Source organism: Artibeus jamaicensis, unplaced genomic scaffold (assembly GCF_021234435.1).
Source record: "Artibeus jamaicensis isolate MK-2021 breed Jamaican fruit bat unplaced genomic scaffold, CSHL_Jam_final contig_354, whole genome shotgun sequence".
In the NCBI taxonomy this organism is placed as follows: Eukaryota; Metazoa; Chordata; class Mammalia; order Chiroptera; family Phyllostomidae; genus Artibeus; species Artibeus jamaicensis.
In genome coordinates, this window is record NW_026521803.1 from 16440868 (window position 1) to 16453666 (window position 12799).

At 41.6% G+C, this 12799-nt stretch overlaps 1 protein-coding gene across 1 annotated transcript in view; it reads left to right on the forward strand.

Annotated features, from left to right (window-relative positions):
* The first annotated feature begins 753 nt into the window (after positions 1-753).
* The window catches only part of RNF125 (ring finger protein 125), a 35249-nt gene continuing 23203 nt past the window's right edge, over positions 754-12799 (forward strand). The window contains exon 1 of the mRNA XM_037153778.2: positions 754-1199. Within this exon, the coding sequence (XP_037009673.1) occupies positions 1036-1199 (164 nt within the window). The 5' untranslated portion in view covers positions 754-1035. The remainder of the gene's footprint in view (positions 1200-12799) is intronic.

Below are 12799 nucleotides of genomic sequence, written 5' to 3' on the forward strand. Positions count from 1 at the left end.
CATCGATTTGTTGCTCCTTCCATTTATGCATTCATGAGTTGATTCCTTCATGTGCCCTCACTAGGCATCTAATCGCATCCTTGGAGAACTGGAAGTTCCAACGGAGTATCCCCACCAGAGCTGGAGTTTTGGAGGGTTTTTTTTGTTGTTTTGTTTTTTTCCAGTTCTGTGGAGAGCTGCATTTTGCTTGTTGGAAAGTGGGTCCCATTACCAGAGTGGAGTATGGTATGCAGTGGGCACTAAATAAGTCTTATTAAATGCATGAATTAATAAATGACATATTTGGTTGTGTTAAAAAGAGGACGGGACAGAGAATACAAACAATAGTAATAGATCCTGAGCTGAAGAAAGGGGGATCGAAGAATTTAGCATGAGAATTCCTGTTTTGCGTTGGCATTTGATGTGTTGACATTCAAACTGGGTCTTCAGAACCCGCTCCACTACTCCATGCTACCGCTCTATTAATGGAGTATTGATTAGATGACTGAGCTAGTGATTAGTCCTGTCTTAGGAGATGTTCAGTCATCGATCATCTTTGTAGTCTATTTTGATAACAACAGTGCAGGATTAATGGGACCACCACCTTGCAAGTGGATGTTCTCTGATTCCCATAAAGCGTGACCAGACTGCTTTTTCCTTAACTTGCGAGCCTGGGGAAGGTGGATGTGCACAACCGCTTGGAAGGTTCACTGCTGAACCAGGTCCTCTGCTCTGCAGTCGCGGTTTCAGGTTTCAATCCTCGCAGGACCACGAGAAGTTGCAGCTTGCACGGCTCGGTTGCCGCCTCCGCCCCCCGCGCCTCAACCAAGCAGGGCGGCTCTCAAAGGCAATGTCAGACTCCAGCCGCGCACTTCGACTGCCCTAGACCGAGGTTGGGCGCTGCGATTGAGACTGCTTGTGGGCTGCATTTGCTGGACGCGCTGGGAGGCGGCGATCGCAGCTGGGCCGGGACTTCCTTCCTCCACCACAGGACAACAAAACAACCCGGCAGCAGGCACTGAGCTCTTGGCAGCTGTCTGGGTGAGACGCGCAGCGATGGGCTCCGTGCTGAGCAGCGACAGCGGCAAATCCCCGCCTGCCTCGGCCACCCCGCGGGCCGTGGAGCGCAGAGGAGCCCCAGAGCTGCCCGTCACGTCCTTCGACTGCTCCGTGTGCCTCGAGGTGTTGCACCAGCCGGTCCGGACCCGCTGTGGCCACGTGTAAGTGCCAGGGGAGCACGCTTTGCTCGCCCACCCCCGTGGGGCGGACGATATTGAGGGAGCCCAGAGTATGGGGAAGGGATATTAAGAAGATTGCAGGAAGAAACCTGGACCTGTCGAGTGCGGGCCACAGGGAAAAAATGCCCAGTCGGAAGGTGACACAGGATTTCAGTAGGCAAAAACAGCAAAAAAAGCGGGCCCTTGCAGGCTTCCTAGAACTGCTTCCTCCCGAAGCCCAGGTGCGGAGTCCCAAGGATGGGAATCCCGGGCGGCGCGGGACCGCCAAGAGCCAGGATTCGCCAGCTGGCTGGGGAGGATGATCTTGGCAGGAGAACCAGCACCCGCCTTGACACAAGGCAGTAAGCTCCTGAGGAGCACAGTTATCCCGCTGAACTCCGTTAATCCGGTGGTGCCCCCTACCCTCCCCCACCCCTGTCGGTGTTGTTTTTCTGGCTGTGTTCACGAGTTCCAGAACGCCGTTGAGGCTTGACTCTCTTGAGCAAACAAGGACCTGTGCAAATTGTCCTTGCACTCCAACCCCCACGTTCCTTTCCCAATAGTGACATCTATACCCTTCCGACTAGTAAAACTGGAACGTCCGAGTGGTTAACTGTAGTCTTAAGAGTTTAACAACCTGTCCGGGTAGGATCTGGGGCTTGAACATTAGCCCAAAGCCGGTCGGTGGGTGTAGCCATGTAAAACCCAGGAGATTGTGACTACCTGCAGTACGTACCGCTTCCGCACATCGGTAGACGGTGTGGGTAAAAATAACTATCTTAAAAAATCATGTGCTGTATAACTAAAACTGGGTGTTGGCGGTCAGCTGTGGTAGTTTCTAAGAAGAGTTTAAATAAAAACAAAATATATAAAATTGTCACGTTCTTAAATATGTGCTTAATTAACTAGTAGTGGGAGTTTCGCCTGTGAATTTGTGTTTGTTTACTTAGAAGCTTTATTTTCAGGGGTGCAGAGGTAGGTGACTGTGTGTGGGAGCAGGGATTGCATAGAGCAAGAGCAGAAACCCACTTAACATGGTTTGGGGACCGCCCACAAACTATAGTTAGAAGAAGCTCCCGAGCAATAACTGCAGAGACTGGTAAGTGCTTTTGGCTTCCACGTAAAAAAGGAGCACCAAATTCTAAGTGCCTAAAATATTTTCTAAAGGGCTTACATGGTCCTGGACACCTGTAGCCTAGTACGTGAGAAGTGGTTTTCACCACTGAAAAGCCCAGCAGTGAGCCATGAAAATCTTTAGCTTACAAAATGTTGAAATGAGTGTCTTGAGCATAATATTCTGTGGCTGTATTCAGGGCCTGTTGTTTCAGCTTTGTACTTTAAACTCTAGACGGATTCACCTCCTGTCTGATAACTGATGTTTCCCAGCTGTCCAGATGTAGGTCATTGATTTACTATCCTCAGGCCAATATGGAAACCAAGATGATGTTGCATAACAGCATAAAACACATTGATTTGTTCAGGGTAGTAACGGCTTCGTTTAAATTTAGCATTAAGACTTTATAGTTGCACCAAAGATGTACGGTGGTTATCAAGTCTTGAAGATTTCTTTTGTAGACCTGAAATGAGCAGCTTTGCTGTTGGATACTGGAGATTGTTATCTGATTGGAGATTGTTTTCCCTGCTTTGGATTTTGAATGCTATAACTTACTGTATTCAGTGTTTTTGCTTCAGCTGAAGGATAATATACATTTGCAAAATGTTAAGTCTTGTATAATCTTTTTCCTTGTTAGAGTGAATAGAAAACCAGCAACCGGAAAAGTAGTCATGAAGTATAACAAGGGCTGGATGAATGGCCTTCCCTCACTTCACTGTTCTTTGTTTTGACAAATCTATGTCCATTGTTCTGGCTGTGGGCAGAATTTCCATATTCCTCTTTTTGGCAAATTTACTTGGGCCCCTTCCACTTTGTAAATGTTAATTAGAGTTCCTTCTGCACTGGAGATGGTGAGTACTGTTAATACCATTTGTACTTCCTAAATCAATTACTCTCTTCCATTGAACTTAAACTGGCACATGAAGAAATGCAAATGAAACCTCTCAATATTATCCTATATTGAAGCCAATTTTCAAACTTGTTGAAATAGGTCATTTATACTAATTTATATTTATAAACCTTTTCAAGCCGAGCAAGTACAATGGTGGCAACAATATTATCTTGAGTGAATATGTATATAGCAATTTATAAGTTGTATGTTGATACAGTGAAAACAGAGGGCTTGATAGACAAGCAGGATTTGAAATTTATCTCTGCTACTAATCAGCTATGTGAGCCCTTTGAATCTGTTTCATTTGTAAAGTAGGATGAGTAATGGAATTTTTAAAAGATTTTATTTATTTTTTTTAGAGAGAGGAGAAGGGAACGAGAAATAGAGGGAGAGAAACATCATTGTGCGGTTGCCTCTCACACATCCCCCACTAGGGACCTGGCCTGCAACCCAGGCATGTGCCCTGACTGGGAATCAAACCAACCATCCTTTGGTTTGCAGCCCACGCTCAGTCCACTGAGCTACACCAGTCAGGCAAGTAATGGAATTTTATGAGTATTTAAAATGTACAAGTAGCCCCTATTTATTATATAGGCTCAAAACATAGTTTGTATTTCCTTCAAAGTCATTTCACAAATTAAAACCCATGAAGGGTTGTTCTTTCTTTTTTAATTTTATTTATTTTTAGAGAGAAGGAGAAAGAGGGGGAAAGAAACATCAGTGCAGTTGCCCCTCATGTGCTCCCCACCAGGGGCCCGACCTGGCCCACAGCCCGGGCATGTGCCCCGACCAGAAATTGAACTGGCAAACCCTTTGGTTCGAAGGCTGGCACTCAATCCACTGAGCCACACCAGCCAGGGCAGGTTGTTCTTTCTTATCTCTATATTTCTTTTGGAATAAACTGGTCCAGAAAAGGTGGACTTTAAGAAGTTCCATTTTAAAGTTTCAGCATCTCAATATGACTTTTATTTATATCACTGTATCAGTTATAAAAATAATACTTGAAAGTGGGAGGCTTCTTTATCTTTGCCTTATCTTCTGTTTTTGCGATGGGGAAAGAGGAAATAAGTAAAACTGTGTAAATGAAACTTAAAGGGAATCTGATACACATTTAAAAGAAGTATTCAGGAATATTCAAAGACATTTGTTATCCAATTGGGTATGGTTGATACAGGGAAAGAAGAAGTCCAAGACAACTCCCAAACAAGTGACAGAGATAAAGGGGGCAGAGTTTAGCTCAGGAGGAACTTGATGAACTTGAGATTGGGCTGGTTGACAGTACTGTAGTCCCATAGGTGATATACAAGAAGACATACCCCAGAGGCATTAGGACACTGGGTTTGGGGAAAGAGATCAGAACTGGAGGTAAGGGAGTTATCTCAAAGGGGCTAAGAAGTTGAAAACTGACCAACAGAGCTAAGGATTAACTGGAGAATACAAAGAGCCACATCTCTATTGAACTGATTGGATTATCTAAATTGCTCTATGTTTCACAATTTGTCCATTTTTTTTCATGCAGTGGTTCAAGATAATTCTGAAATGCTCTGAAGTAAATGGATTGAAACGTTCCATTTGTGGTCAAGTATAAGCAATACAGCCTACATCAAATTAGTGATTCTCTACATAGAGTCCAAAAATCAACTGATGAGTTCTAAATTGACCTGGAAATACACATCAGTGCTTTCATTCATAGATGCAGGTAGTTGAATTGAGGTAGTGGGAGTGGGTGGAAGTTCCCCTGTGATTACAAATTATCATAGATGTAACATTTGGCCTGTTATTTATTTGACTTTAGATGAAACTTTACAGTTTAAATATGAACCATCCAGCCTCCTGATGCTAAAAACAAATGTATGTAGGTTGCCTCCTTCTCCCAAGGTACTGGGGTAAGTGTCAGTTAAAATGGGATGAGTGGAGTTTTTGTATCATCACGGTTCAAAAACTCTTGAGAACCATTGCTCTGATAAAAGAGTGCTAATTTCCACATTGCCATTCCTTTAAGGTCTGGCACTTAATAGGTGTTGGATATTTGTTGAATTAATGAACAACTCTAAAACAAAATGCAGTTTGGATACTTTGGTGAATGTCCCTCAAGTGGGCACAACCACTCCATAGTGCCAGCCAGCTGATGGTATGCAGTTTGAGTAATAGACAGGAATCCCATGATAGTTTTTGAACTCTATTCCTTTTATAGGGTTACCCTTCTGTGCTTGTATTATTGAGAATTGCAGAAAGATGTGATTAAGCTGGCCTGAAATTTGCCTCATCTGGTGGTTGGACTGCTTAGTGTTTACTTAGCAACATTAGTGTTGTCATAGGCAAATTAAGCATTGGGGATTTATTAAATTATGTATTCTCTAACAAACAGCACCTAAACACTGTAGCAGATTGAGTTTTATGCCCAGATTCTCGTTAGAAGCTTCATCCTTGCACCAGCAGTATTGCAATACCTCCGGCTCCACCTCAGATTTAATGAATCCGAATCTGCATTTTAACAAGATGCCCTGGTGATTTGTATCCACTTTAAAGTTTGAGAAGCACAACCTTAGGTAACCCTTTTTAAATGACAGTAAGATACAGTAAGTTGAGGACAGTGTCTGAGGGATGTGGAGAGGCACCCCTCTAAGTGTCAAGTAAAAGGAAATAAAATGTGCCTTCGGGTTAAATTTAAAACTAACACGTAGTGGAGTGTAGAGATATATACAGTCACTTTCTGAATGATTCCCAGGATGGACTTGGAGTGTGACCTAAATGAATAACAAGCATATCAAAGGAATTCTTGCGGGGCAGTTCCTGGCTGGAGGAGCCTGTGCTTTAATAGCTGCACTTGGACCTGGCCAGACTGATCCATCATCGGTGAAGAGGGAGTGATGTGTGTGACTGTGTCTTTATTGCCCTACATTGGAATATTTTAGCCTGAGACTTTTTATGGTCACTTCGAATAATGATAGCATATCCCTTTACTCTATTCATATTTTCAAGCTCACCAAGCCAGCTTGGGACTTTCATCTGTTCCATTTTGGTAAACCCACAGTCGAGGCAGCCTGGTGTTGAGAACAAAAATCAAGTGTTTAGACTGGCCCTGTGTTACCAGTGGCTTCTTCTAGAACCACATTTGGGGACCACCTCTGGGAAGTCATTTTGCTGTCTAGCCCAGGCCTCATAATGTCTTTAATGCATCTCTTTCCTCTTTAAATCTGCTATACTTAGGGTTTGTTTTATCTCTTCAGACTGGGTGCATAATTTTACCCAGTGTCCTCAACAACTCTTCCTGTTTCCCTCCTATATGTTGCCGATCTCTTCACCAGTCCCTTAATTCAGGGGAACAGAAAGGAGTTCATAAGATGACCAATGGGAGTGGGGTAGTTAGGTTTCTAGCCGGTTGCAGAGGTCTTGGAGTCATTATCTAGTTCTTAATTGATTTCTTTAGGACCAGTAAACTCAACAGAGCTGAGTTGCAAGTGGTACCAATGATTGTGGAGGGTGACTACGCCACAGGAGGGGCCACCAACCCAGATGGCCATTTGGAACTTGAGTCCGGGGTTGCAAGAGGTTGATTAGCTTTTCAAGAGAAGCCAGAAATTTGTCTTTGTGTGTGGAATCTGATTTTAAAGTGATGGCGCCTCATTCAGAATTTTTGAAAACATTGAACTGGTCTTAAAAAACATGCATTTAAATGGAAGGAGACTTGACTCAGGGTGGTGAACACAGAATACAATATACAGATGATGTGTTATAGGATTGTACATCTGAAACCTATATAATTTTATTAACTAGTGTCACTCCAATAAATTCAATAACTAAAAATAAATTGCTCTGGCTGGTGTGGTTCAGTGGATTGAGCACTGGCTTGCAAATCAAAGGATCACTGGTTTGACACCTGGTCTAGGGCACATGCCTGGGTTGTGGGCCAGGTCCCCAGTGGAGGCCATGTGAGAAGCAACCACACGCTGATGTTTCTCTCCCTCTCATTCTGTCTCCCTTCCCCTCTTTAAAAAATAAATAATAAATAAAATATTTAAAATAAATAAATAAAAGATACAACTTAAAAAAAACATGCAATTGACTTTCATCCTCAGCTTCTGCCTTTCATTGAAAACTACTCCTCATTCTGATCATGCCTTTTATAATTCATCATTCTGAACTACATTATGCAGTGGGAGAGAGGTTAGACAAACAGGAATCCCTTACTTCCTTAGGTCTGTGTCCATCTCTGTCCCTTGGGTACTTCCAGAAGGACAGGGGACTCTTATTTATTCATGGGAACATTGGGCTCTGCCCAGAAGGTTCCCCTGGGGAAATTCCTCGTCACTAATTTAGTGATTTCAGTTTACTGAGTGGCCACTGTGTGCCTGGAGCTGAGTAGGAGGGAGGCCTGCCAGATTTGGAATGGCTCTGTGCTGTATGCATTTCTAGGATCTTCTCCATGCAGTGCTCTTGTCACTGACCCTTTGTCTGGGGCATTTTTGTTCTGTCTGTTGTTCTTTAGCTTTATTGAAGTGATACAGTACAATTCACACAAAAGGTACAGGTTGATGTATCTTGGCAATTGTATGCAAATCCTGTAACCGTCCTCACACACAAGAACCAACAGTTTCATTTCCCTAAAACGTTCCCTCAGAATCTTTGCAGTCAATCCCCTTCCCAGACCCTTGGTCCCAGGCAACCTCATCTGCTTTCTGTTACTAAGTTTTAGAATCACACTGTAAGTAGTCTTTTGTGTTCAGGTTCTTTCACTTAGCATAATGGGGGCGTGTATTTGTTATCATTTGGTATGTTGCAAGTCCTTTTTCCTCTTCCAAAAAAAATTCTAAATCTGTGTGTCCCCCTTGCACTGTCTAATGTTACATTGCTGGTCTAAGCAACCATCCTATCTTAAACTATTACGACTGACTTAAACCTGGGCCCCTCACTGTGGCACTTGTACCTCTGCAATCCATTCTTGACACAGGAGCCGGTGATCTACATAATGTAAATCAAGCCATGTCACTCCCCTGCTGCAAACCCTCCAGTGCCTCCCTGTCACTCTTAGCTATGGCTTTATGGTTTGTCTCCTACCTGCTTACTCTCTCACAGTAATCTCTGATTACTTGGTTTTCAGTACTTCGGTAAGCCGGTCCCTATCTTATAGCCGGTACGTTTTGTTTGCAGCTTGGAAAACCATTCCCAGCTCTTCCCAAGATTGATGTCTTCAAATATCATCTAACTGCTCCCTCTGCCCCACCCACTCCATTTTTATTGTCAACCGTTTTATTCTTCTCAAAGCATTTGTCTTTTGCCTGCCTACTTCCTCTCCCCGTTCTGGAACCCTGAGAACAGGAACCTGATGCACTGCGCCGGTTTCATCTCTGGTCTGTCAATCACGGCCTGGCGACAGTAAAACTTTGCCAGTGAATGCATGCTTACACGGTTGGGTATTAGGAGATTTGTATGGATTTATGCCTTCTCTCATAAAGTCTTCATTATAACCCTGGGATAATTGTTCTTACTAAAAGCTACACAAGTTCATATTTTAAAAGTTTGGTGTTTTGTCTCTTCAGTCTTTTATTAGATTTCAAATTGTTCAGTGCACTTCTTAAAAAAGATTTTATTTATTTACTGTCTCTTCCGAGAGAGGGAAAGGGAGGGAGAGAGGGAGGGAAAAACCAGTGTGTGAGAGATACATCAATAGGTTGCCTCTCATGTGCCTACAGCTGATGACCTGGCCTGCAACCCAGGCACGTGCCCTCACCGAAAACGAACTGGATACTTTTCAGTTCACAGTTCAGCGCTCAGCCCTCTGAGCCACAGCAGCCAGGGCTGTTCAGTGCACTTTTATTTAATCATAAATGCAGTGTAACCTTTTCCTCACACTGGATATGGATGCCCTTAAAAAATATTTTTAAAAATGTCTTTGTCTTCGAATCACATTCTATTGTAAATTTCAAGTCTCTCATCCTTCAAACATTGCCCTTTCTAATATCCAAACTAAATTTTTCTCAGGAGTAAAGAAAATTTAAGTCATAGTAAGGTGGTTCATCCCCCTAGCATTTTATTGTAAAATTTTTCAAATGTACAGTTAAGTGGATATAATTGCACACATACATTCACTACCTAGGTTCTATAATTATTAATTTTGCTACATTTGCTTTTCTCTCTCACTCTATCCATCCATTAAACCATCTTATTTTTTATGCATTTCAGGGTAGGTTATAAATATTAGCATGCTCTGATTCTTTCTCATATTAGTATGCATAATATTAAGCAGAAGTCAGTATTTGTTTATGTTTTTACGGTAAATTGTACATGAGTGAAATGCATACATCCTAGATATAACATTTGCTGAATTTTGACAAATATTGAATCTAAATCCTTACCAAGGGCTACAGTATTTTCAGGAGACGGTGTCCTCATGCCCCTTCCCAGTCAATCCCTGTCCAAGGACCCCTGTCCAACAGTAACTACCGTTGTAATTTTTTTCTGCCTAGACCAGTTTTACCTATTCAAATGCCTTGTATAAATAGAATTTTACAGGATGCATTTTGCTATGTTTGGCTTATTTTATTCAATATGTCTTTGAGATTCAACTATGTTGTTGCTTGTATCAGTAATTTGTTCTTTTTATTGCTGTATAATATTCCATTGTGGGAATATGCTGTGTTTTGTTTATCCATTTTCTTGTAGATGCATACCTGGGTATTTCTCATTTGGGGCTATTATGAAAACATTCCTTATGAATATTCTTGTACAACCGAACATAGTTGTTATTTCTTTTGGGTAAATACATGGGCTTAGTATTGCAAGGCCAAGGGGCGCCTGTATGGTTTTTTTAAGAATTGTTCATTGCACAGGTAATGTGGTGATATGGTCCTAACTTAAAATTCGGCGATGAAAATGCCCTCTTTCTATTTCATACCCCTTCTTTCCAGTTTCCCACTTCTCCAACAGGTGGATAAAGTTTATTTTCTTTATCCTAGATGTTTTCACACATCTGCAAACCTAAAAGTAGCTCTGTATACACCTCTATACTTTGCCTTCTAAGAGATTTTTGTTTTGAGTCATCTTATTTATGGGTCTTGTTTTATAATACATATCACCCAAACTTGGATAGCCCTGCGTGGATTCTACTTAGACAATTCATGAAATGTTTGATCATTTGTATGCTTTTTATGCTAATGTATTAAGGCAGGGATGTTAACTTCTCCAGCTCTCATTACTTGAATTTAATAGCTATACCTTTAATAAGAAAATTTTAACTTCAGGGTTTTTTTTTAATTTAGTTATTTTTCAAGTACAGTTTTCTGTCTATTTCTCCCATCCCAGCCCACCCCGCCCCATGCAACTTCAGGTTTTTTGAATTTAGCAGGTCTGCAATCTTGTTTCTGCACCCTAGAAAGTAAGACTTGAGCTGCAGTAGCATCCAATTCCTTTCCAAAGTAACACTCAAAAGTTGTGGTTTTTACGCCTTCATAATCTGTAAACTCAGTCTGTTCCAAAACACCTTGGTCTTGTGTTTTCTCCATTTAATAACCATTTCCATTAACATGAGAACTGCTAATTGACTAATATACCAGATTTGCAACTAGTATCCTCTGTAATGCAGTAGTAACATCTATATAATGTTCATCGGAGAGTTTCATATCCCATGTAACTAAGTACTGTACAGAGAGATGTAGGGGGCTTATAGTGAGGCGACTTGATTAAATAATGGTTCAAGTGTGCTGCTTTTCACAATCATCTACCAGGCATTTCCATTGTTGTGGTTACACAAACTTGTGCAAAACATTTACAAAATGACAGCAGAAATGTGCCATAGGTAAAGCCCACTGGTTTATGCAGGTACATCAGTAATATAATTGTGCCATTTCTGCTTATTACTGGGAGGAATTAAAGTGCCTTTAAACAGACTACAAACTTTAAGCTTCTCCTGGAACTTAGGAGAAAAGCACAACTGTCTTCTGGCTGTGTGACCTCAGCAAGTTGCTACACCTCTCTGAACCTCAGTTTGCCATCAGGCAAGAGAAGAGAATGCAGAGCAACATTTTAGGGTTACGATGAGGACTAAACGAGGGAGTGTGTGTCAGTGCCCACCACAGGCTTGGCACCAGTGTTAGTTTGCTCCTTGTATTGGCATAACACTCAAATACATTGTGAGAAAGGGGGGAAGACTTTTAGCTCAAAACAAAACAAAGGGTTATCTGCTTGTTCCTAAATTATGTAAACAAATAATTCATGTTAGGACCACAGGTGTCGTATTAGAAATGTTCATTATAGTTGAGCATTTGGACCATTTGTAATAAATACTCTTCAAAGCCTACATTTTGAGGATGAATTCTGAAGGACTTAAAGAACTGCAAGGGTAGGTTGTGCTTTAGAACTTTAATCATGAGGCAGAGAAAAATGCAATAGAGCAGAGGACTTGGGCGTCCTGACTCTAACAAAGGTACTGCTCTTTCTAACTGGGCCAGCTGTGGTGGCCGAAAGAAAAGTTACTGAATTTTGGGTCAGAAAACCCCAGCTTAAATTTCCTATAGATGTGGTCGTGCAGACTTTTGTACCTTAATCTCTATGTACCTCACTTTCCTCATCTATAAATAATCATCTTTCTTAGGCATTTGTTAAGGTTAAATGAATTAAGGTATTTTATTTTATCTTAGTTTTGTTTGTTTGTTTGTTTGTTTCAAAGTATACGTGAGAGTTTCTAAGTTAGAGGTAGTAGAAGTAAGCCAGCTGGGCTGTTTGGGCTCAAGAAACCAGTTACAGAAGCAAAAGAAGGGCCCTTGGAATTTAGGAGAGAGAAAGGCAAAGGTAACTCCCCTGGGGGGGGAGGAGGGAGAGAAGGGAAAGGTGTGGGCATATTCCTGAGAGGGAAAGAGCCCTTGAATTAAGGCATTTTTTAAAGTGTTTTAAATTTTTTTTATTAAAAAACAGTGTTTGGAGTTTGAAATTATATCAAAAGAGTTACCAAACAGTAATCATAACAAAAACACCTAGGAAGAAAAGGGTAGAAACCTAGGCCGATCTGGGGTTCTAAGTAAAGAGGAGGACAGTCCCACTGAGTTGTTCCTGAATCAGTCTTTATGTCACTGTGTTTACTACTCATCTCCTAGAAAGTTCACTTAGTCTGGCCTACTTCAGGTGTTCTTGCCTTCAACGGAGGGTGGTGGGCACCTGTTTTAAGAAATTTTTATTTACCGATTTAAGAGAGAGAGAGAAACATGGATTTGTTGTTCTATTTGTTTATGCATTCATTGGTTGATTCCTGTATGTGCTCTGACCAGGGAGTGAACCTGCAACCTTAGCCCATGGGGACAGTCCTCTAACCAACTGAGCTATGTGGCCAGGGATGGTGGGCACCTTGATTGAGCTCCTACCAGATTGTATGTCAGAGGTATAGCTCCTGCAGAACAAAATAAGGATGCTATTTCAAGAAAAAGGGGAAATGGACGTGGGCAGGCACAAACATGGAGCAAATGCCTCAAGCACTGTGCAAACGTCAGCATCCTTTGTGTGCTAATGAGATTTTTTTTTAAATGACAAATGCAGAAAAGAATACTTTTAAGAATCAGTAATGGCTGGTATAATTAAGCATTCAGCTTGTGAAATTTTGTTGAACTG